The sequence below is a fragment of the Osmerus eperlanus genome, chromosome 18, assembly GCF_963692335.1.
Source record: "Osmerus eperlanus chromosome 18, fOsmEpe2.1, whole genome shotgun sequence".
NCBI lineage: Eukaryota > Metazoa > Chordata > Actinopteri > Osmeriformes > Osmeridae > Osmerus > Osmerus eperlanus.
In genome coordinates this window covers 3,600,455-3,624,755 of record NC_085035.1, presented here as the reverse complement: position 1 = coordinate 3,624,755, position 24,301 = coordinate 3,600,455, and the positions used below count along the sequence as shown (strand labels likewise).

Here is a 24,301-nt window from a genome sequence, read left to right as displayed (position 1 = left end):
AACCTGCCGGCGCTCCGCAAGGATGTGAGGAACGTTTCGCGCTCGAGCATGTCATAAGGATTGTGTGGTCTGAATGCGCGGGGGGCTCATTGATTGGCGTTCTCTGACTTAAAATATTATAAGCTATTCCTAATATAGCGTAAGTGTTGACAAATAGTTACCAATGTATTTTTAAAGCTTACAAACCCAATTATTAATCAAATATGTAGACTAAATAAGGCTATATAGAAAACTGTTATTTTAGATTCAATTATTTATCCTACCAAATTAGGCTGAATTCAATATATCTTGAATTGTCATGTAGTTGACCTAACAGCTCAGGTAATTATGCAAATTATTCACCATGACAACCCACTCTCACCACTAATTAAAACAATGTTTGTCTTCAAGATAGTTTTCATCATGTACGAAAGTCAGTTTGCAGTCACATACTACCTGTTGTGTGTCTCAATTGGTAAGAAGTAACATTATTAAGATTCAACAGTGCCCCCTATGGGAAATATCCCGAAGCTGTTTTTTGACCCGAAGCTGTCTTTTGAGTCTCAACAAGTCAACCTTTAGAATAGATAAATTGAATATATCCTTAAAATAAAAAACTTTCGGATAAACGACTACACTCACATACATAATCACACCATATAAAACTGAACTTACATTGCATTGCAGTTGTATTTCTTTGTGTAAAATATAACCGGATTTTCTACTGGACATGACACTCGTCTTTTGACAGAGACAATTTTGTAAACCCAAGTCATGATCACACACTACCCCCGTTTCAAAGGCTCAGCATAGGACTAAAAGGACTGCGTAACTGCTGACACATGAAAGGAGAGCAGAGGAACAGGCGCCGTCTCTATTTACTCCTGCCGAACTCAACAGCAATTAGAGACATCGGGGGAAGACCAGAGACTGTGTGATTTTAGAAAGAGGGAAGTGTTTTCTCCTTCCCTTCTCCATTCTTCCTCGGTCTGATCTTGCTGTCCTAGGTTGCCTGGAGATATATATTTTTAAATTGGATCATAAAAGAAGACACACACACACGTACACACACACACACACACATGGATACATACAAACTATAGTTATAATGCTGCCCTGTAGAACAACCTCTTTTTTAATACTGTAGGTTTCAGAGAGCAGGGAGGAACAGTTGAATATTTTCATGTGGGAAAGGGTCACATTTCAAATGGTTCTAGAACAGCAGAGTGAGTTTGGAATTCAGGGAGCTAGGTTACGAAGGGAAGGCCGCAAATAGGGCAACTTGATCCTTGTCCTCCATACTGTCTTGTATTTGGAAAACACCCACTCTACTCTGCATACTCTAGAAACGTCATGGTGATATAGTCTTCGGGGGGGGGGGGGGGGGGGGCGACCAGTGATGGGCAGAGTCATCTAGATTCTTAATGGCTTCGTCGTTTGAGATGGACTCAACTCACCATTCAGACGATTCCCCATGTCAGACGTTGTCTTTCAGCTTGTCCGACACACGGAGAGATCGTCGTTCACTCGTGAATTTGTCACGTCAATTACGCCCGGTCGGCTCTTGGAGTCTGTGTTCAGTTATAGATTGAATCACTAAAGTATTGATGAGGCAGTGTTAGAATGGTGCGGCAGCCTCGGTCTTGCTTCATGTGAGGTTGTTAGTCCATCGGTATCCATGACAGAGAAGCTCGTGTAGAGAGATAGCTCCACATGTGCCCCCCCCCACACACACACACACACACATTGCCAATGTTCCTCCTCGGGTCTTAATGTCTATGTTCTATCGCCTCTGCCTGCTAATGTCAGGTATTGTAATTAACATTTATCAGTCTCCGAGTAAGACCTTTTCCCATGAGGGGTGAGTGATGTGTGACCCTGATGATCTCCCCTACACCCCGGCTCTATTCTCCCCTCTCTCCATATTTACCATGGCAGGCTCCGGGTCAAGGTAATAGCTCTGGTCAAAGATGAACAGTCATCTGCGCTCGTTACATGTAGAGTGACACCGTATCCTGAGCGAGACGCCAATCGACCTGTGTTGCCTGGCAACGAGTAAAGTAGGGAAGTCAGGTGGCTGAGCGGTTAGGGAATCGGGATAGTAATCTGAAGGTTGCCAGTTCGATTCCTGGCCGTGCCAAATGACGTTGTGTTGGGCAAGGCACTTCACCCTACTTGCCTCGGGGGCGTGTCCCTGTACTTACTCTAAGTTGCTCTGGATAAGAGCGTCTGCTAAATGACTAAATGTAAAGAATAAAGGACAGGTTTGATGTTCTGTTCTCATCAAAAGAGTTTTGCGTGTGTGTGTCTCGTGGAGTGTGGTCAAATCTACGGCAGGAGGATGTGAAATGTTAGAGAAAATCACCTTAATCCGAGAGCATGGCATTAAAGTGAGCCTTTGGCATTGCCTAATAGCTTGGACCAGACCAGCGGACATTCAAATGCTTTCTATTTGGCACATGCTGGTATGGTAACTGATCTATACATTGGGATAGCCAAAGCTGTGTTTAATGGTCCATCTCAAACTCCACATTTGGTTTCCAGACTTGATGAGGGGCCGCGTTACATGATAACCGTGATAACTGTGATAACCGTGATAACCGTGATAACCATGATAACGATACTGTATGTTGTGACAGTAAATGTTCTGTATGGGCCTTTATTCTTAGACTGTGTACTTTGTGTGCTGATATGAAATGTAAAAATGTCTTGGTTCCCATGAAGATACAGCTCTGGATAAAATTGATAGACCACTGCACCTTTTTCTTTCATTTAAAAAAGTCGAGAAATGTGCAGTGGCCTCTTAAATTTTACCCCTCTGTCCCTCACTCAAAATTGTCCTTCTCAACTTTTTTTTTATGAAAGAAAAAGGTGCAGTGGTCTCTCAATTCTTTCCAGAGCTGTATGAGTAAAGATAGAAGCTACTTGAGGAACATTCTGGAAACAACAGGCTGAAGAATGTATTCATAAACATGCAGTGACCATGGTACTGGACCACATTTCATAATCGATGAGAAAATTGATGGAGTTGCAATGATCAAGTCCACCATTTTTTGATTACATCACTTCCTCTCCCAAGTAACCTGTTTGTTGTCATGGACACACCCCACAGAGCAGCCACTCAGAACAGCTTGACCCAGAGGAAGAAACATGCTTATTTCTGTTCACCTCCCCACCTCCATCAGAGACACTGACTGTCTCTCCACCTTCAAAAAAAGGCTCAAGACGCACTTGTTCCGGGAGTACAACGGTACTTAGGAATGACATGCTAGGCCTGATGTTAGTTTCCTCCCGAAACACAATGACTCTTATTGAGGGACTTGTTGCTCTTGTTGGTTAGTTGTAACTGATTTAACTTCTTGTACTCGCTGTGAATTATAATATTGTGACTTGCTTTCCTACAAGTACACTCTAGCAATTTTTGAGGTTCATGTCGCTTAATTGTAACTTGTTTGACTACATGCTCTTGTGTTTCTTCCCATTGGCACTCATTTGCGATATCACAATGTATGCTTCATGTTTTGGCTACCCACAATGTTTTTGTGGCTATCTCGTTGTTTATGATCAGTGACCTATGCACTTTTGTAAAGCTCTCTCTTGGAAGTCGCATTGGATAAAAGCGTCTGCTAAATGAATACATGTAAATATAATGTAATGTAATGTAAGATGTAAATGTAATGTACACATTGTGTATCCTCCAAAAACAATGTAATCTGTCGTCATAAGAAAATTAAAATGACGGCCCCATTATGATTTGTAATTCAGCATTGATCATCTCTGCCCCCTGGAATTGTCTGGAAAAATGAAGGAAAGTAGATTAATTATAAAGAATTTCAAAGGTGTCATTTATGAGAGAAAATACCCATCACCTCGGTGAATTAGGGGGCAATATTTCTGTCCGTAAATTATGTTCCTGGACTAATTCCATTCGGCCTGGGACATCACCTCGAGTGACAGCTTCAATTAAAGACTCTCCATGAATCACTGTCACTAAATGAATCTGAAAGTCATTAAAGTAAACTGACGTTTTTTACCACATCCAAAGTGACAAGCCATTCATCCACCCTTCATTAGCTTTCCCACCGTACTCCCACTTCCTCCTCAAACACACAAAGGGAAGGACAGATATCCTAGATAACTGAAGACTGTAATAGCTCTAAAACACGTCATAATTGTGAGTCCATTGGGGAAGATGAAAAGAATCCTTTTAAGAATTTAAAAACATGTTCTCGTTGTTCTGTTTCTCGGAAGTCATTTTGTCGTCGTCAGACCTAATGATCTTTTCATTATCCTCCCATCATTTTCCCATGTTGGGAGAAAGGCAGACAGACTGTGTTAGCACCTTACGCGTCTTAGCCCATCTCCACCTCAACCAGTGCAGGGCGCTCTTTCCTAACTCCCCCCCAGAGTGAAAACCAGATCACATGTCTCCCCTTTTCCCTTAGTGCCCTGATCAAGGGGTATGAAGCCACAGGAAAGGCACATGAATCATCAAGACGAACCAAAAGTACAACATTGACATTATGACACACCAACGTGTCACTACTACATTTAGTCATTTAGCAGACGCTCTTATCCAGAGCGACGTACAACAAGTACAGGGCCATTCCCCCCCCCGAGGCAAGTAGGGTGAAGTGCCTTGCCCAGGGACACAACGTCATTTTTTTCACGGCCTGGAATCGAACCGGCAACCTTCTGATGAATAGCCCGATTCCCTAACCGCTCAGCCACGACGACACTGTCTCCACGGAGACATCAAAACTATTAGGGTCAAGCCGCTAACCACGGACATATGGCATGCAGCATGGCATGTAGATAAATATACATTTCATTCAATAATATTAAAAACGTTATTATTGGCATTGTTTAAACTACAATGTTGGAATCATGTCTTGTGGCATCAGGTGACATCATCTCTCCATGCCACCATACAACTACCTCCTGCCAGTGCAGCAGCTTTGAACAGCCTTGGACAGACTGGGGACAGACTGGGGACAGACTGGGACAGCGACTCAGCAGGTTCTGCCTTTGTCAGGGCGACTTCTGAAGACCCTCAACTCCAATTCTTCGAGTATCACAACCATCTCAGAGGTTACCTCTGTACACATCGGAAATACAGCCCCCTCGCGGGAGTCCTGGAAGTTCTCCGCTTCCTTCCCGTAACCATGACAGCGACTTGCACCCGGGGCATGATCATGACAATCCGATGTGGCCAGGTGTCCCTATGGTTCAGCCTGCTTGGTGATACCATCCGTGTGTGGCTGCTTATCGTATGATTAATTTTGCTCTGGAGGACTCAGGTGATCAAGAGTATAATTCAGGATGAAGGGTATCCATCTGAATGATGAGTGGAGGGCCTTAGAGAGAGGAAAATAAAACACCGGGCCTACAATGGAGCTAACATTGGCAGTAAAATGAGCCATTTTCTCCAACATCTTTGTGCCCCCTCTGGTCCAATTATGCTGCGTTAAATCTGAATTTGTTTTCACGCTTTGATGAAAATAACCGTGTGAGTGGAGGTGGGTTTCAAAGGTTGCATGAATACATTCAACCCACTCCATACCAACCATTTAAAAAAGCGCCTACATGACAATAATGGCTTCTTAGATATTCTTCTTTTCTTGGCAACTAAGCATGTAAGACCTGACATTAGGGCTTTAAAGACATTGCTTATTCAAGGAACTTTAGATTAGGAAATTAGCCAAATTTGCCTCATTGATTTAACGGTTCATTGAAATTCAGAGAGAGAGAGAGAGAGAGAGAGAGAGAGAGAGAGAGAGAGAGAGAGAGAGAGAGAGAGAGAGAGAGAGAGAAAGAAAGAGTGCACTTGATGGTGAACAGCTGACTTCCTGTCGAGACAGATCCTATGAGACCGACATGTTCCGCTCTGTCCTACCGCTGACAGTGTTTTCAAAGAAATTAATTTCTGTCATCTGCTAATGATTCCGCCGGGTGTTGGGAGTCTCCAGTCATGAATGTTTAATGAAGAGTAGTCCGTAAACAACGCCCCCCCCCCCCCCCCCCCCCCCCGGCTCAATGGGATTCTGGGTAACCTGTGTTTTTTTCGTCGGTTCTTGTGGAGCGCCCTCCAAAGAACTGTCTGAAGACCGGTCGTGATGTGTTCTGATTGGGATCGTTCCTTTTATTTGGGTTTGCATTGGTTGAAAGCACGGTGTTCAAGCTTTACAGCTGATAAGTAAGTGTAGGCGGTTTCAGTCAATGCACTAAATCAATGTCATTTGTTTTTGTAAAGACTGAACACACATAAGCACTTCCTGAATGGTCTACTTAGCATGTTTACAACTGCAGCCTGTATCCCAAGGTACCCCCGCGAAAAGCACTCTATGATAAAAAATAAATGACACCATCTTTTTTAAGAAAACTAGCTACGTCAAGATAAATGTCAACTGAATTGAATTTCAGAGTAAATGGAAGACACAGTTTGGCGGCCGCTGACAAGAATCCCTCAAGACGATTCTGCTCCATCCGCGCTCTCTATCTCCATCTCTGAGCCACTCCATTCATGGACAGAGGACTCGTTTTGAGGGTGACATTGAGAAGACTAGCGCCAGCATGAAAGACAGCACCCGGGTGATAGGACCTGTGTTGCTGATAACACCAGCCAATCAAGCTTTAAGTCCCCCTTGTCTATCCTGTCTCTCAAAGAGCTGAGTGAGTGAGACTCCCAGAGACAAGGATTGGGCCGAAACCGAGTAGGTCAGCGTAAGCTGCCTGATGGGCCTGATTGTTTGAGTGGCTTTTGAAAGAAAGAGAAATAGTCTAGAAAAGGGAGGGAAAGATGTCAAACGTTGAATTGGGCAAAGCCACAGGCTTATATCCGACTTAAAGGGTGTTCAGCTTCTTTTTGCCTCAAATCCTGACCCGGGACCAAACCTATGATCACTGGCAAACCTCATAGAGACAACAGCATTTCCCAAGCCCCCATCCGTCCCTGCCGGATGACTTGCCTCCCCCACGCCCACCTCGCTCCCTCCCCAGCTGCCCCCTCCACTGCCTGGGCCATGACAGCTGCCTCAGCTGGGGCGGGAGCCACCCATCCATCATCGCTCTCCGTCCCTCTGTCCCGCCGCTCCGGCTTTCTGATCAATGATAGCGCTAATAATAACCGCCACACTGTCACCTCCATCTCGCTGGCCCGACCGGCACAGCCGGGGGGCAGCCGTCTCCAGATTGCTTCCTCCGATTAGGACCCCATTAAGAGTACGTGTTTACCTACACTTCCCTTGTGGCTTGTCCTTGCTTAGCCTGCCCATCACAAAACACCTCTGAGGACGGAGGTGACCTCTCTCACAGTGTCAATAAAAGGATTCTCATTCGGGTTGTTGTTTCGATGTGTTTTTCCAAAACTCTGTTTAAACTCTTTTTAGACCTGTTCCCTCGCCACATTTTTACCTTTGATGACAGGCACTTTGTTTTTTGATCGTACAAGTTTTAGATGTTGGCTCGCCTGGGAACGCCGCGCATCCAACTCTCTTTGTGAATCGTTAATCGCGGTGGCGGTTTAAAACTCAGCACTCCTGCTGAGTTTTTAGCTTCCTCCCCCTGCTCTCTCGGGAGGAGGTCAAAGGTCAAGTAAGAGATGATTACTGCTTTGTAGTCCACACAGGAAGCTCCTTGGGACTTAGCCGCGGTGGACAAGAGCCACGCGTCCACTCGATCTTGTCGGTGGTTTTTGCGGAGGGAGGGCTGCCCTACGGACTGCCTCCAAATGCTCGCAAAGTAGACGGAGAGTTCGGTAAATCACAGGCCCTGGCACCCAACCCCATTACAGCACTCAGTTAAACTAATCATTAGAGGAAGAAGACATAGAGCCTTGTCTATCCCTCCCCCCCCACTCCCTGCCATTAGAGCAGCACTATCATTCACTCGCCTCTCAAGAATAGGAACCAAAAAGGGAACCAAAAAGAGCAAAGACTGACTTGTTTTTGGTCAAAATATATCCGAAAGGGATACATTCGGCTTCCTCTCTCCTCCAGGGTGAAAAGGCAATAGCAATGTGACACAAGATGAACCTGACATGAATATCTTTAACCGCTCTGTGGCCTCTTGGTGAGTTAAGTAAACAGCTGAACACTATCATCAGTAGCCTGCTGTGAGTGGCAAGGGAACCATACAGTTCACTTAGGGGTGAATTCTGACTTGACTGGCAAGCCTAATGTCATTTCATTAGCGACGATGGGAAATTATGTATGTCCAAATAGGGAGGACCTATTATGATAATGTGACCCATCACCACACACGAACCCCCCGTGGATCCAGGAGTCTTTCCCATTTTCATTGCTCTCCGTCGAAACGCCGTTGGAAAATTACTGGAGTGAATCGCCTTCTGGCAGTCCATTATCGGACGAACCTCACTCCAGGTAATTTCCCTGGCAACCCCAGTAATCCCGATAGACAGAATGGAACAGGGAAATGTCATATTTCCTCTTCACTCTTTAATTCATGAGTCTCCTTCCTTATCAGGCTGCTGGAGTCCTGACCTGTTTAACTTTCTGCGGGTGTTCATTGTGTGTGGGGGTTCGCTACCTCTGAGACTCCTTTCTCCCTTAGCGAACTCCGAGTAGGCCAACTTTCCCCAGCATCCCCTGAGACTGATAACGTCCCCCACACATAGAGCCATCACACAGAGGGAGGGGCGGGGGGGATGTAGAAGGGGGGAGGGCCGACAGGATTGCTTCAGCAAAATTTGATTAGCATTTCAGCAGCTTTTTCTCCTGTACCTCCACCAAGGACAGTTCACGGTTTTACAGTTGAGCTCTGCTGTGTAGTGTAGACTTGTTGGCAAGGGCTTAGTTGGCGTGATTAGATTCTATTGATGTAAGTTGAAGATGACATCAAGATGTGTTTCCTGATGCTCTCTACACGAGAAGGCCAAGACTTTGAGTACATATTGCAGTGACCTGATGACTTGAGATCCTGTTAAAATTCTCAATTTTGAAAACAACTGTAAAAGAATTGAATATTCTGGTATGTATCATATCTGTATGTTTCCTGAAAGTGGCAATCTGTCCAGACATGTATTTTTAAACTCTTTTAAAGTTTGCAAGTTCCATAAGAACACTCAGATTCTATCGACTAATCAAATCACGCTGGTTTGATTGCGATGCGATTGAATCTAATTTAATTAAAGTAGAGTAGTTAAAACATAATTAAGAAGAGGCGAATGGTCTATGGTGGAGCCATAATTCAGCATTGATCAGCAGGATGCGAGGGAGAGAGAGAGAGAGAGGAGAGAGAGAGAGAGAGAGAGAGAGAGAGAGAGAGAGAGAGAGAGAGAGAGAGAGAGAGAGAGAGAGAGAGAGAGAGAGAGAGAGAGAGAGAGAGAGAGAGAGAGAGAGAGAGAGAGAGAGAGAAATGGGGGCGGAGAGAGAGCGACAGAGAGGGACGAACAAGAGAGAACGATCTGCCAAGCCAGGCTGCTGAAGAATGATAGCTAATAGGTCAAGGAATCATGTTAAATTGCTTTCATATGCACTTCTGTGATCAGAGGGAAAACGTTACGCTTTTTTTTGACCTATGGGCTAATCTATAGCACAGTTAATTGAGATTGTACTCTGACCCGACAAGCCTGCATTCTCCACAGTGATTGGACGCACTTATTCAGAGGTAAATCCATTTGTAGATACAGAAACACGATATCACGAAAAATCCCATGCAGTCCACCATGGCTCGGTGTGTCTCACTGATTGTGTGGTATGTCGCGCAAGTCAGGATCGTGATGTTATCAGTAAATGCCCATTTGTTTACGTCTTTAATTACATCAGTTTTTTCCACGGCCATTGATTGGCTGCGGCGCGTGAGTGTGTGGAGTTGATTGGGAGGACGGTGGGAGATTGAGAACGAGAGAGAGAGAGAGAGAGAAAGCGCAAGGAAGAAAGGACAGGAAGAGGCAGGAGATAGGCAGAGATAATGACGTCACGCCACGCCAACCAATGGACTGGTCCCACTCCAGGTGAGCCTGGTCACCGAGAGGTCAAGGAGCTCCCATCCGTCAACCCCAGGCAAGAGAAGAGCGTCTGAAGGGCCCGGCTCCTCCCCTTCCTGGGCCTGTGAAGCGATGGCGGCCTTGTTTCAGATAAGGGCCGATCCATTGGTCTGATTTGTGGCTCGAGGAGCAATTTCAATACCCGTCTTTGCACTGATAGATGAGGCCCCTGTTTGATAAAGGGCCAATTTGCCACAGGGGCAATAGGGATGGACTTGCAGCGGTCGCCTTTATTTGGTCTGCTCCTCGATCCACAGCAAAACAAGTATGGGTGAAGAAACAACAAAGGCAGTCCAGGCCGACGCGGTAAAATTGAAGTTTCGATTGTAAGACAAAGACTTTGATCATCTTATGGCCTTTTTCCCCTCCACAGCTTTCTTACTTCAACATGTGAGTCAAGGGAATATATTATGTTGCTGTAGTCGTGGACCGGTATCTTTATTTTTACATTTTCGAAATTCCAGTCAATACAAGAGTTCTGTATCATTATAATGTGGTATTATATCATTATCATCAAGCCATACCACACAGCTCTACAATTATATAATAACAGAATCTAACAATAAGATCATTATAAACCTTCTTGAAAGATCATCAACCCCACTATTACTCTCTCTTCCTCTCTCTCTCCCTCCCTCCCTCCCTGCCCCTCCCTCCCTCCCCCGTCCCTCCCTCCCCCTCCCTCCCTCCCTCCCTCCCTCTCCCTCTCTCTCTCCCTCCCTCCCTCCCTCCCCGTCTGTCCCTCCCTCCCCCTCCATCCCTCCCTCCCCCTCCATCCCTCCTCCCTCTCCCTCCCTCCTCTCTCTCTCTCTCTCTCTCTCTCTCTCTCTCTCTCTCTCTCTCTCTCTCTCTCTCTCTCTCTCTCTCTCCCTCCCCAGTTGCTCTGATGCGACTGAACCACGTAGGTGTTACGGATCAACCACTTTTTAGTAATTCGTATTAGAGAAGGCCCTGACCCTATGTGCACTTGAAAACCGTTCATTTTAGTCACATGTATGTAAACCATGTATCCATAGAGGCTCTCCTCTATGTGTCTTTCATTGCTGATTCAAGCGCTGCCTCACGTCAAAGCAATTAGCATTTATCTTCACATCCAGAGAAGGCTGTTTGGTTTCCAGGCAGAAATGGAGATGGGTTTGAGGGGAAAGGTGGGTCTTTGTCTTTCCTCTCTGTCGCTTAGGAACATGGTTTGAATTTGTAAATGAACACAGAATGCCAAGCAAGAAGCTCACAAAGGACAACAGCAGTGATAACGAATGCTGTATGAATTATCTTGTCATTAAAAACAAGGCCTGTATGTTTTTTTTTTTTTACTATCTGCGATGTTCTGCCGACATTATCTTGGTTTGGGAGTTTCAATTTTCAGACTGATGAAAGTGCTGTGTGCTGTCTGTAAATGAGTGTTGTCATGGCAAATGTCATGGCATAGCTCTGATCAAAAAAACGAAAACACTGTGAGAATCTAATTGTAATTGTTGAATAGGAATAGTTAACACTAAAACCAGTGTCATGTTGGCACTCACATATCCATGACTTCAACGGATACTGTCTTAAACTTGATAAAGTATGTTGAGAAATACCCTGTCCAGGTCAAAATTATTCTGCAAGGAAAGTCTGCTCACTTCAAGTGCTATTCAAAATGTTGCATGTTTGTTATTTTATCATCAGGAAATATACATTCAGGGTTTCTAGAGTACAGAGTGACATCTTGTGGATTGAATGGGAAATGCACTTACTGTTCCATTAATGTATTCCGTTCACTTCATTGATCCCGGAGGAAGCTCATGAATTATCTGGAATGATTAGATGGCCTCTGGACATTACAACAGCCAATCAAGAATCTCTTTATTTGGCCCTCACACAACACCACATCATTGGTCACCTGCACATAGTAGTTCAAAGTTCAAAGTTCAAACGAGCCCTACGCTTATGAAATCGGATCTTCTGACAAGCAGTGTAAACCTGTGTGTGATGAAATAATTTCACTAGCCTGAACTCACCCGACCCAGGAACGTTCCTTGCAAGCAATCACACACAGAACAACCAGCTAAGAGCGAAACAATGCATTGACCTTTGAAATGAACTTTAAACTGCCATATTATCAGGAGCTTGCACACAGCGCCTGAAAACCATCAGCATATAAAACAGTTAACAGGAAAACAAACTGGTGCAGGTTTATAGGTCATTAATGGGACTGATAAAGTGTGCTGACTAGCATGCTTTTTCAAATGACCTGTTACATTTTTAGCAAGTCATTTCAGAAAGTAAACATTATTTGGTGAACTTAATGTTTAAATTATGTCGTAAAATACTTGAGCTTAAAAAGCATTTGGAGTAGTACTTGTCGATGCCGTTTTGAATTAAAATGTGTCGACAGTGGGTTCAAACTTCCAAGAAGATCAGACTCAAACTGGCATGGGTTCAACAGGCATAAAGCTGTCTTTGGAGTGAGTCTCTGGATCATATTGATGTGGACAGGCAAATAATCTAGCCTGTCTCTACTGTCGATTGGTGTTTTTACACACCAAAGCATTTTACATCTGTTGACAGAAACTGATCAACAAGTCTAATTAGTACCTTCAGAACCTTATCTAGTATCTTTGAACTTTGCCTCCTCACCCTGCTCAGCCAGATGTGTTGTCGCCCCCACACACCCTCCCGGCGAAACAAGAGCCGTGATTGGTCAGGACAGCATCACACCCCGTTCCTTCCCCTCCGCCTGTGCTCCCGCCTCTCTTTTAACTGCGAAGACGCTCTCGGCTTGGACGACCCGTCTCACCGGACTGCAGGAGGAAGCCGTCGCCATGTCTGATCGCTCTGCCTTCGACACCAACGTGGTGACCCTCACCCGGTTCGTTCTGGAGGAGGGGAGGAAAGCCAAGGGGACGGGGGAGTTGACCACTCTGCTTAACTCCATCTGCACCGCCGTCAAAGCCATCTCCACAGCTGTCAGGAAGGCCGGGATAGCTAACCTGTGAGTTCCATCGTGTCCCCAGGATACAGGTTCATCGAACAGGAACAATGGGCCTTTGTGTTTTTTTGCAGTAGTGTGCGGGAAATTGACAGGGAGACTGCTTCCTTGTGTAGTTTTAATTTCAATCTGATTCCGAACAGAGTGCCTGATTTAACGTGTCTTATTGGGCACATTTTCTGAAGGCACTGTTTTTGCACAAGCTTTTGCAGTGCACTTTCACGTACCTTTTGTGGATGATTCACAAAAACGTTTCTACGAGGCCGTGTTCCATGTCAGAGAGATCAAATATTGACTTGGTCCTAAAACCTACTTAATCACTAATCCTGTCCTACAACTGTCACACTGAACCCAGATCAATGTAGACTTAACCTCATTCAATTTTCTCAGGGCAGGTAAAGATGATTTATATCTGCTTGTTTTCTTCTCAAATCTAAAAGGAATAACCAAGCAGTGTTTCATTAAACACTCCATTGGGGGTGAAAAAAACAACATTGTCAGGGAGTAATGATTTTTTATATTTTATATATATTCATTCCAAATTTATCGAATTATTATGCCTCACTTATGATAATAGGCAGCTGCTACCCTGCAGACCAGATGAAATTTGCAACATCATGATGACACTTTAAACAGCCCTGTTTCCTGTTTACTGGCCCAAACACAGGAACACAAAAATAGGCTTGTTTCAGCCCAATTACAGTTATGGAGAAAAGAGTCTGAATTCTGCCATGAACCTATTTATTTCCACCTGTTTACTAGTTTGTCTTCCACCCCTCATGTTCTGTACAGATATGGCATCGCCGGGAACATTAACGTGACAGGTGACCAGGTGAAGAAGCTCGATGTGCTATCCAACGATCTGGTGATCAACATGATCAAGTCCTCATTCACCTCCTGTGTCCTGGTGTCAGAGGAGAACGAGAAGGCCATCATCGTTGAGCCCGAGAAACAGGTTTGTGTACATGTGTTTGTGTGTGCGTGTGTGTGTGTGTTTGACGATATTCACATGAAGCTGGTGTAATTGTGTTTCTCTCTTTTGACAGGGTAAATATATTGTGTGCTTTGATCCCCTGGACGGCTCATCAAACATCGACTGTCTAGTATCAATCGGCACCATTTTTGCCATCTACAAAAAGGTTGGTGTCCTGAACTCCTCTCTCACTTTTCACTTACCTAAACAGAGAGTAGCCTCTCCCAAAGCTGTGACAAATACACTGACAGAGGTGGATTTTTTGGGTATAAAACTATTTTGGTACAATCATTGTTGACAGTAAGTCTTATTTATCTCTCAGACAACAGGTGGCGATCCTGAGGAGAAGGATGCTTTGCAGTCTGGGAGAAACATAGTCGCTGCTGGTTATGCACTCTATGGCAGTGCCACTATGGTGGTGCTGTCTACAGGGCAAGGGGTCAACTGCTTCATGCTTGACCCTGTAGGTCCCCCATAACACACACACACAGACACACACACACACACACACGTACACACACACACACACACACACAAACACATACACTTTCTCTCTTTGGCCACAAACAAACATAGTGGCGTGTCTCATGGGATCTCCTTGCCTTCTCAGTCCATCGGAGAGTTCATCCTGGTGGACAAGGATGTGAAGATCAAGAAGAAAGGGAAGATCTACAGCCTGAACGAGGGCTACGCCCAGCACTTCTACCCAGACGTCACAGAGTACCTGCAGAAGAAGAAGTACCCTGAGGTAGGGACCCTCCAGCATCCAGACCACCGTCGTAGGTTAGAACTTCTGAAATCGTCTGTCGATGAACTCTCTGACCTTCTCCCTTCCCGCCCCTTGCCTCCAGGACGGCAGCGCCCCCTATGGTGGGCGATATGTGGGCTCCATGGTAGCGGATGTTCACCGCACCCTTGTCTACGGCGGAATCTTCTTATATCCCGCAAACGTCAAGAGCCCCAAGGGAAAGGTGAGTGAAGGAGAGTTGTTTCGTGTGTGAAACGGACTGTAAACGTTCCATAGACGTTAGCCTGTGACTTTAGGGTAGATTGCTGCAGCCGTCCACAGTCGCTCTGTCTACATTCTCTGATTTGTTTCGAGCTGCCCTGCAGACTAGAACCCATCTTCGTTACCGGGGGAATAATCTGTTTCACGTGGTAATATCTGACCCTCCATCTCTTCCCCCTATAGCTGAGGCTGCTGTATGAGTGCAACCCCATGGCGTTCATCGTGGAGCAGGCTGGAGGCCTCGCTACCACGGGCAGCATGAATGTGCTGGACATCCAGCCCGACAACATCCACCAGAGGGTCCCCGTGGTTCTGGGTTCCCCTGACGACGTCAACGAGTACCTCGCCGTGTTCAAGAAGCACAACAAGTGATCCGCGGACGGATGAGCCAGGAGTCATCTCCGCGTCTGGGTTGGATGCTGGGAAAAAGGGATTTTACATGAAGGATGATTAAGTTTTGTTTTGAGGCGTTCTCTGAGGTTTGGTCTGCTGACCTGAACTAGTACAAAGACATGGCAGGAGGAGGTGAGGAGTCAGACACATCGAATCTCTTTTCAGTCATCAGCACTGATCTGACAACACAGGATTTGTGAAGGATGGAAAAAACAACAGCGGACTGAATTATATAATACGTAACAATGCAGTTGTAAGAGTTGTTACGAACTATTTGCATGAATGAAATTTAAGAATGTTTTGAATAAATGAAACTCATTACAGAGACTTGTGTTGGTGTGTATTTATGGAGAGGACCTGTTTGTGTTGCCGAAGGAAAGTTTAATTACGGTTACCACTACATACCACCACTAGGGGGCGCACTAATCCTTTTAAACCCTATCAGTTCCCAATCTCCACGTTCTGTGGTTCAAAGATGACCGACGCAAATCGCAAAGTGAATATCTAAACTGTCTTGAACCAAAACTGGAAGTCATTATGCACATGATGTACATCTTTCCACACACACACACACACACACACACACACTCACACACACACACACACACACACACACACACACACACACACACACACACACACACACACACACACACACACACACACAGAGTCTGCAGCTTGCTTCATGCTCCATCAACTGGGCAGCGTCATGAGGCTCACGGTGCAAATATCCACCGCCTGGTCAGATATCCTTGGATTGAGTAACGTTGAAAAGATGAACCGAAACGCTGGAAACATTCAGTCAGCAGCACGCAAAGCACATGTTGTTAGGCTTACTATTAGTCACACAATCACTATGAAGCAGCAAGACTGGGCACTGGTCAGCAGAAATACTATGACCGGTAAGACATTAATTATAGATAGGGGAGTATGCCATGTACTCAATACGCTGTTGTTGGAGTGCTGAGTGACCAGAAGCATGACCCTGAAAAGGAGGGAACCTGGGTCCAAAATGGAAGACAAAGGGTCAAAAAGGAGGACAATCCCAAAAAGTTGTTGACCAGGTGGGATGGGGGCCATTAGTATGAAATTAAGACAATAACATTAGTCATTTTAGTAAGTCAACATTTGTCATTTGAGTACAAATTCAATACTTTGTGACATCACGAGAGGCTGGGTCCTGGAGGGGTGCTACATTCCCCGGAGGTGGCTGCAGCCCTGAGCAGCTGTGGCTCCCTCTGCTGGGGGAGCCGGGGGCTCCATCCCTCCCTAAAAACGGGGCATTCCCGCACACCTGAAACTGATCAGACCCTGATGACCTAAAGGGTTGGGTTAAAGAGGGAGAGCCACAGTTAGGTGGGCAGAGTGGGGTTTGGTGAAGAAGAAGGAGTCCTGTGCCTAGAAGAGGCGCCGTTTTTGGAATCCTATGTAAGATCTTGAAGTTTTTTTTTGTTAATCCTGAGGATCTTCAATAAACCCTTGTTTTGTTCGACCCCGGTGTCCTCGCACTATTTTGAGCTGTCCCGCTGAGGGCTGTGTAGCCTCTCGTGGCGTCACAACTTCAATACACGTGCACAGATTTTCTGCTGTCTCTGGTATGCATGGTCTTCCAAGAGATTTTTTGGTTGTTTACTCAAAACAGAAAACATGAAATAAGACAATGACATTACTCAAACTATTTCAATTATTTCAGGGGGGGGGGGGCATTCAGGCCCAGTGTCTGTGCCTCTGCTGAGAGGGAGTGAGAGTGCACTTAAGGCCCAGTGTCTGTGCCTCTGTTGAGAGGGAGTGAGAGTGCACTTAAGGCCCAGTGTCTGTGCCTCTGCTGAGAGGGAGTGAGAGTGCACTTAAGGCCCAGTGTCTGTGCCTCTGCTGAGAGGGAGTGAGAGTGCACTTAAGGCCCAGTGTCTGTGCCTCTGCTGAGAGGGAGTGAGAGTGCACTTAAGGCCCAGTGTCTGTGCCTCAGCTGAGAGGGAGTGAGAGTGCACTTAAGGCCCAGTGTCTGTGCCTCTGCTGAGAGGGAGTGAGAGTGCACTTAAGGCCCAGTGTCTGTGCCTCTGCTGAGAGGGAGTGAGAGTGCACTTAAGGCCCAGTGTCTGTGCCTCTGCTGAGAGGGAGTGAGAGTGCACTTAAGGCCCAGTGTCTGTGCCTCTGCTGAGAGGGAGTGAGAGTGCACTTAAGGCCCAGTGTCTGTGCCTCTGCTGAGAGGGAGTGAGAGTGCACTTAAGGCCCAGTGTCTGTGCCTCTGCTGAGAGGGAGTGAGAGTGCACTTAAGGCCCAGTGTCTGTGCCTCTGCTGAGAGGGAGTGAGAGTGCACTTAAGGCCCAGTGTCTGTGCCTCTGCTGAGAGGGAGTGAGAGTGCACTTAAGGCCCAGTGTCTGTGCCTCTGCTGAGAGGGAGTGAGAGTGCACTTAAGGCCCAGTGTCTGTGCCTCTGCTGAGAGGGAGTGAGAGTGCACTTAAGGCCCAGTGTCTGTGCCTCTGCTGAGAGGGAGTGAGAGTGCACTTAAGGCCCAGTGTCTGTGCCTCTGCTGAGAGGGAGTGAGAGTGCACTTAAGGCCCAGTGTCTGTGCCTCTGCTGAGAGGGAGTGAGAGTGCACTTAAGGCCCAGTGTCTGTGCCTCTGCTGAGAGGGAGTGAGAGTGCACTTAAGGCCCAGTGTCTGTGCCTCTGCTGAGAGGGAGTGAGAGTGCACTTAAGGCCCAGTGTCTGTGCCTCTGCTGAGAGGGAGTGAGAGTGCACTTAAGGCCCAGTGTCTGTGCCTCTGCTGAGAGGGAGTGAGAGTGCACTTAAGGCCCAGTGTCTGTGCCTCTGCTGAGAGGGAGTGAGAGTGCACTTAAGGCCCAGTGTCTGTGCCTCTGCTGGGGGCACTTAAGCCTGGGCTGCTTCCCTGCTGATCCTCTTAACAGTGATTCCTCTAGCATCTATTGATTCCTGCAAGGACCACACCAAACAAGATGCCCAACAAAAACAATACATTTAGACATATCACCCCACTCTTCCCACTTTACTGACGGATGAATGAAATCCATAACTACTCACCAGAGATGTTGGAGTTCTTATATGTCACACTCCTCCTAGTGGCTTCCATGAGTTTCCTATTAGACAGGAACCTGTGGTACATCTCTGTGCATCCCTCTGAAAGGTTGATACAGGCTGTCAGTCTTACAGTCACAATGCTGATTTGAATGTAGACAGCTGTTGAAAAGATGTTTATATGATAACTCATAAGTAAACTATTTAAACGTTTTCAGTTGCGTTGCAACTGGTGGGAGGATAGGGAATATTGGTGGCATCCAAATATCAGTGTGCTGTTTTCCCCAAAGCCATTTCCTTCTGCATGACTAAGCAATGTGTCATACACTGTATCAAAACCAGATCACGCCAGTTCTCTCATTAGAATCAGAATCTGTTTTGTTCGCCATGTAAGTTCACACAAACAAGGAATTTACTGTGGCAGGGCGGTTCATACAATAAACATATACAGATCTTAAATACAAAAGTAGAATGTACAAAAGTCTAACTAATATTCCAAACTAACATTCCAAACACCCAAGCACATGACAGACATATGTAATATTGGATATTATGTGATAACCATTCATTCCTGTCTGCTTTGTTATATCTAACAGGAGTGCCCGAGATGTACTCCTGTATTGTTTCTTTGGCATGCCATATCTTCTATCAATTCTATCTAGATTCCTGAGAAGTCTGGAAAATATAAAACTCTGACTCGTGAGCTGTTAAGCTGAGTCATTTTTGTGTGAGAGGAAGTGACTTGTTGAATAGGAAACAGCTGTGGCTTCCTCCAGCCATACAGACGGTCTACCTTTGAGGAGGAGGAGAGAGACAGAGGGAGAAGGATGTTTGTGTGCGTGAGAAAGACGAGATAGACAGGAGACAAAGACGGGGTTAGCTGGGAGTGTGTTCAAGAACGAGAGAGAGAAAGAGATTAACCGCGTTATCCAATGAATACCAAGGTCTGAAGTGTTTAGCCAGCTAGCGCTCTGTAGTACGAATTTAGGCCATAGGTTTCGAATTACAGCTGCTGAGCTGGCCTACGTCCAAGACATGAGCTCCCTTCGGAGCTGTTGTGAAACACCACAGAGTACACAGTGACGCCTCAAAACAAAAACGACACCAGACGCCTCTCCCCGTGAAGGGGCAGCACAGTCTGTTCTTTTTGTGTCGAGGTTAGCTGTGGCATTGGTTAACCAGTAACTGGGCTCACCACATGACTGAGTTTTATCTGGGCCTTGAAGGGAGAGGCTGAACTTAATCTTCCCTCACACAAACACACAACGCCTTGTAGGAGTACGCAAACTTCTGCACTTGCAATATGCATTAGCCAAATGAAGATTGCATACAAAGTAAATATGTAAAGGGTTCTTGACTCTTGTGCTGCCTTCGGGTCACATGACCCGGATGTTCCCACAGCACATCATTGTGCTTTGACAACTACAATACCAAATACAAAAACAAATAAAAAGCATTTTCTTTTACCCTTTGCGCTGTGGGGGGTGGTGAGACAGCCCGACGGTTAAAATAAAATGCTTCACTTAATTTTTGTTTGAGGTAAAGTTGTCGCAACATGCAACAATGACCCGAAGAGAACACAAGGGTTAAACCACAGTCATTGTACAGTATGTAATCAACATCGGAAATAGTCACACAGAAGAAAAGTGTGTATTGTAAAACATTTATTTCGCTCATGTGCCAGTTAATATGGTTTTACAGAACATGTCAAGCAGACAAGACTGGGAATGTGCACCACAGAGGTCCAACGGGTTTCTATCAATTAACGCGAAAAAAACAGTATATTTACAATCTCATACACACGTAAAATCAAGTATAAAACAAACAGTTAAATTGGATAAACATCCTAAAATTGTGTTTCATTCCAAATTGTTTATGTCTCTCATACCCTTTATCAACATTAAGGCAGCTCTGTATTCAGGGCCCTTTCTTTAAAATATGCCTAACTAACAACACACCCAAAGCATGTTGACGACAGACCCCACTCTACACGAGAGGGTAGCTGGCAGCTGTAGCGATTCCACAGTGGTTCTTCCTGTCCTTCGCCATTAAGATGTAACCTTTGTCTCCCCACTTCTCACTCCAGCTGAGAAGATAACGAAAGTCAACATTAGAGTCAAAAAAATGGTGAAGGAAGTTCAATTACCAGTCAGTAAAAACATCTTCACAATGCATGCCAAGAAGGGGTCAGTTCATTCAGTTGCGTACCTGTTCTTCACAATCCAGTACTTCTTCCCGTCCACGTCCTCTCCCTCGAAGCCATATCCAACGGCCAGTACTCCATGATCCAGCTCTTCGCTGCTGCACTCCTTCTCATAGTAGATGCCTAGAGGCAGAACAAAAAGCACGCTCCTAATTATGCCGTTCTCATGATATTAGTTCATGCTACATGGATCCCCCCAGGCTTAGAGAAGCTCATGACTGCTCACCAGACTGGTAGAACTGGAAAGACTCGTGGCCGGCGTCGATGGCGACAGAGACGGGACCCACGGAGGCGATCGCTTTCATCAGGGCGCGTTCCTTCCCACTGGGGATGTCCATGAAGCCTGTGTCGTTGGCAGCGCTGAACTCGGCCTTGTAGTTGCAGGGCTGGTCATCCTGCAGGAACATCACATTGAGCAGACATTTGAGATTGAGGGAGACGGACGGACTGAAGTTTTTTTGGATTACTTTGAGGCAATCCTGCTTGGTGAAGACCAGGTCGTCAAAACAACAACAGGGAGTACAACTAGTGAGGAGACTTAATCCATGTTTGTTGTTTGGGTACAACACATCAACAGTGAACTTTTAACCAGGAAGTGGGTCCTCACCGTGCCCAAATATGGGTATGCTTCCTCTGAGTCCAGGCCGCTGTTGTCCTGGATGTACTGGAAGGCCTGGTCCATCAGTCCACCGTTGCAGCCCTCGTTTCCTTCAGGCCGCGAGCAGTCCACCAGGTTTTGCTCGCTCAGAGACACCAGCTTCTGGGTCTTCCTGAACATCTGACCCTCCATGGCGCCGGTGGTGCTGAAAGCCCAGCAAGACCCGCACTGGCCCTGGAAGGATGGCATCGAAAGTCCCGTCTTTAAAACACTTGTTTATGTATGTGTTGTTTTATGGCTTTTGATACTCTGACTGTACAGCACTTGGTCAACAGTTGCGTTTTTAAACGTGCTCTATAAATAAAACTCTACTCCAGAGACACGTTACTTACACGAACAATGTCAACAGCATTTTAACCAGCCAGTCCACCTGCGACTGCATTGATTTCTGAAGCAGTTTTGTGATCAAGATAAACATGTCTGAACTAAAAGTACGGTCTACGGTTCGATGGTTCTCACCTGGTCTTTGACAGGAGTCACATAGCCCTCCTCTCTCCAGTCCACCTGTTTGGGGGCTTCCATGTTGTTGGGTTCCAGGAACAGAGAGCCCTTAAACTTCCTCTGCTGCAGTTTGTAGCCATTCATCACCTGCCTGAACTCCTCATTGGTCTGCAAAGACATCATCACGCGAACTAAGGTCTGTGTACCATCTTAAGCATACACATTCATCACCATGTGAACATGTTAAGAGACAGTTTCGGTTCCCTACTCAGATCCTTTTTTTTTTTAAACTGGAACCAGAAACTTGTGATTTCAACACCTGAACCTGTGACAGGTGCACCTGGTCCTACATGTCTTACCATGTCTCCAAAATGATTCATGCCGAGACTGTAGGAGTGCTTCCCAAGGGAGTGCTCCAAGTTGTGCATCTCGATCTTCTTCAAGTTCTTCTCCCACACCATCCGCCTCCAGCCTTCTTCCTTCTAGATGGAGAGAAAGGTAGTCAGGAAAATCTGCCTGAATACACACCAGTAACAATGCCTGAGTCAGTCTAGCATTATGTAGGCCGCCACGTTAATTAATAAACTTTGCTCATGTAATTGCTGTCAAAGCCCAACGGTAGGTCAGCCATGAATTCATAACTGTTTTAATCGGTCAGTGACATCAACACCCACCTCATGTTGGTAGTTCTTGCTGTGCCAGCTCTTCCATAAGTCCCAGTGCTCATCAAACTGTGCGTCGAACCTAGGCGCGGCTAAAGCGGCTCCAGTGCAGAGCACCAGTACTACCAAGTACAGAGTCATGGCTGAACAACTGGGGGAAAAGAGACAGAAACCCTTCCTTCAGAATGTGCACACGTTAGCCTATATATAGACTGAAATGCTATCGACATCTGAACCCGCCCTCGCTCGACAAAAACAACAACATTAAGATACTGTTGGCCTACTCTTGTTTGGAGCAACTGTTTGCATTTCTCAAGCGTCATATTCGAAATAGCTAAATAAATTGACTATATGGGAGTGACTGTGCAAACTGCCACAATTTGTGTTTGTCTGCAGCGTTATGGCTTTACTAGTTGAGCCCCATCATGAGACGCAGGCCTAACAATAAAGCAGCCAAGTCATTCCTAGAACATGGAGGAAAAGCACAGGAAATCGAAAAGGAAAACGAATCTTTTGAAGAGCAGTCGTTTTCCTAAAATGACTACGTAGAAGGGGTCATCAGATGGGGCTAGTCCAAAAATGACTGAAATAGTTGTTGTTTTTTTAAACACGAAGAAAAACAATCCTGGACTTGGAACAGTATGTTCCTCACGGGAAAAACAAAACAAAGGAATCGTAGCGACGAGGGCAACGGTAGAAGAAAATCCAACCCTAATGTTCATGCAGGAATCGAATTCGTTACTTGAAGTTATAAACAAAACTTTCATCTATAACTGAAGTTAATGAAAAAGTATTATTTGTTGAATAGGCTCAATTTAACGTGGCCTATGCGACAAAGCGTAGATAACTCCGATGTTACACTATAACGCATTACAATGTACAGAACCAAACTTACAATAAAAGAAGAATAAAAATGTACTTACTGTTATGCCAGAAAGCTTGAAGACTTTTAAAAGGGTTTTCCAAACGTATTGTTAAAGCGCCTCTCTTGCTTTATATTGCCAGCTATCTCCCTTATTCTGTAAGGGCATGGAATCTGCGAGTGGTGATTGGCTAACAGGAGACTAGATCACGTAGTCCCGCCCTGTGTAAACATCAGAGCATGTGACTCTATCCAACGTGATCATTTCAATTTCAGATGGCTTGATGTAACTTGTACGGGAATTACAGACGCGGAAACAAAGCAACCACATGCAGACTTTTTGCTTGCTTGTCAGAAACAATAATCGTAATTTAAAATAAATTAAGAAACACCAGCACTATTGAAAACGAAAATGTGCTAGCTAGGGCCTACAGCCCGAAACGCAAAAGACCGACTCATGAACATACACTTTTAAGATGTAAATGACCTTGCATATAAACAATGCATTTTTTACACAACAGGCAATCGAATGATGATGAAATCAATGATGATGAAATCAATTAGCCTATACATAATGCAGCTGTTTTTTTTATTATTATTTCCCTCACTGACCTAATTATAAGGAATGAATAGCAATTTTGTAATAGGCAACTATGCCTATCACTAATAATTGTAGGCGACTAAAATAGTTTCGAAACTAATCATGTCAGAACTCCTGTAGCTAAGAGTTTCGTGTCACCGCTAAACATGCATCTTCAAACGCCTCCAAGCGTGGTTTACTGTGGGAAGGTAGCGGTGCAGAGCGTTAAAAAACGGAAATGGGCTTCCATAGGGTTTAAGGCAATTTATTGGTAGCCTATCTTATTCCCAGTTTAGGTTATGCACAGGCCTACTATCCATAGCATATCCTATAGCCTACAAATCGCCTTTGACATCGTACAGAGCTTTCTTACTTGTGGCTTGTTCTGAAATCAACAAAGTGTATGTTTTTTGCATTAATAGCCTATACAATGCCACACATAGCATACACGCTGCATATTTGGCGTAAAAATCGAAAAAGTACACTTCTAGCATATTGAAATTATGCATGGATGACTGTATCGTACTTTT

General features: G+C 45.3%; 2 protein-coding genes across 3 annotated transcripts; one reads left to right on the top strand and one right to left on the bottom strand.

The window, feature by feature from the left end:
• The first annotated feature begins 12,727 nt into the window (after positions 1-12,727).
• On the top strand, positions 12,728-15,658 carry LOC134038891 (fructose-1,6-bisphosphatase 1-like). The gene is made up of 7 exons (XM_062484542.1): positions 12,728-12,959; positions 13,749-13,911; positions 14,003-14,095; positions 14,252-14,392; positions 14,540-14,677; positions 14,781-14,900; positions 15,122-15,658. The coding sequence occupies exons 1-7, from the start codon at positions 12,790-12,792 to the stop codon at positions 15,308-15,310; spliced, it is 1,014 nt and encodes a 337-aa protein (XP_062340526.1). The 5' UTR covers positions 12,728-12,789; the 3' UTR covers positions 15,311-15,658.
• Positions 15,659-20,014: 4,356 nt separating this feature from the next.
• On the bottom strand, positions 20,015-23,400 carry ctsla (cathepsin La). 2 transcript variants are annotated; one of them, XM_062484004.1, is made up of 8 exons: positions 23,253-23,400; positions 22,342-22,480; positions 22,027-22,146; positions 21,686-21,835; positions 21,176-21,400; positions 20,795-20,963; positions 20,574-20,691; positions 20,015-20,451 (listed from the first exon to the last, which is right to left on the bottom strand). In XM_062484004.1, exons 2-8 carry the CDS (start codon positions 22,468-22,470, stop codon positions 20,352-20,354), a joined length of 1,011 nt encoding a protein of 336 aa, XP_062339988.1. In that variant the 5' UTR covers positions 22,471-22,480; positions 23,253-23,400; the 3' UTR covers positions 20,015-20,351. The 2 variants fall into 2 exon arrangements, with proteins under 2 accessions (XP_062339988.1, XP_062339987.1); XM_062484003.1 differs by having other exon boundaries at positions 22,027-22,149; positions 23,253-23,399.
• Positions 23,401-24,301: the final 901 nt, after the last annotated feature.

What these genes read in the sequence shown, in the direction of transcription:
- LOC134038891 (XM_062484542.1), top strand. Translation starts at nt 12,790, where the DNA reads ATGTCTGATCGCTCTGCCTTCGACACCAACGTGGTGACCCTCACCCGG. An exon ending in AAGGCCGGGATAGCTAACCT is followed by an intron (nt 12,960 to 13,748) that starts GTGAGTTCCATC and finishes TGTTCTGTACAG; the next exon opens with ATATGGCATCGCCGGGAACA. An exon ending in TTTTTGCCATCTACAAAAAG is followed by an intron (nt 14,096 to 14,251) that starts GTTGGTGTCCTG and finishes TTTATCTCTCAG; the next exon opens with ACAACAGGTGGCGATCCTGA.
- ctsla (XM_062484003.1), bottom strand. Translation starts at nt 22,470, where the DNA reads ATGACTCTGTACTTGGTAGTACTGGTGCTCTGCACTGGAGCCGCTTTA. An exon ending in TGAATCATTTTGGAGACATG is followed by an intron (nt 21,836 to 22,026) that starts GTAAGACATGTA and finishes ATGTCTTTGCAG; the next exon opens with ACCAATGAGGAGTTCAGGCA. An exon ending in CATACCCATATTTGGGCACG is followed by an intron (nt 20,964 to 21,175) that starts GTGAGGACCCAC and finishes ATGTTCCTGCAG; the next exon opens with GATGACCAGCCCTGCAACTA.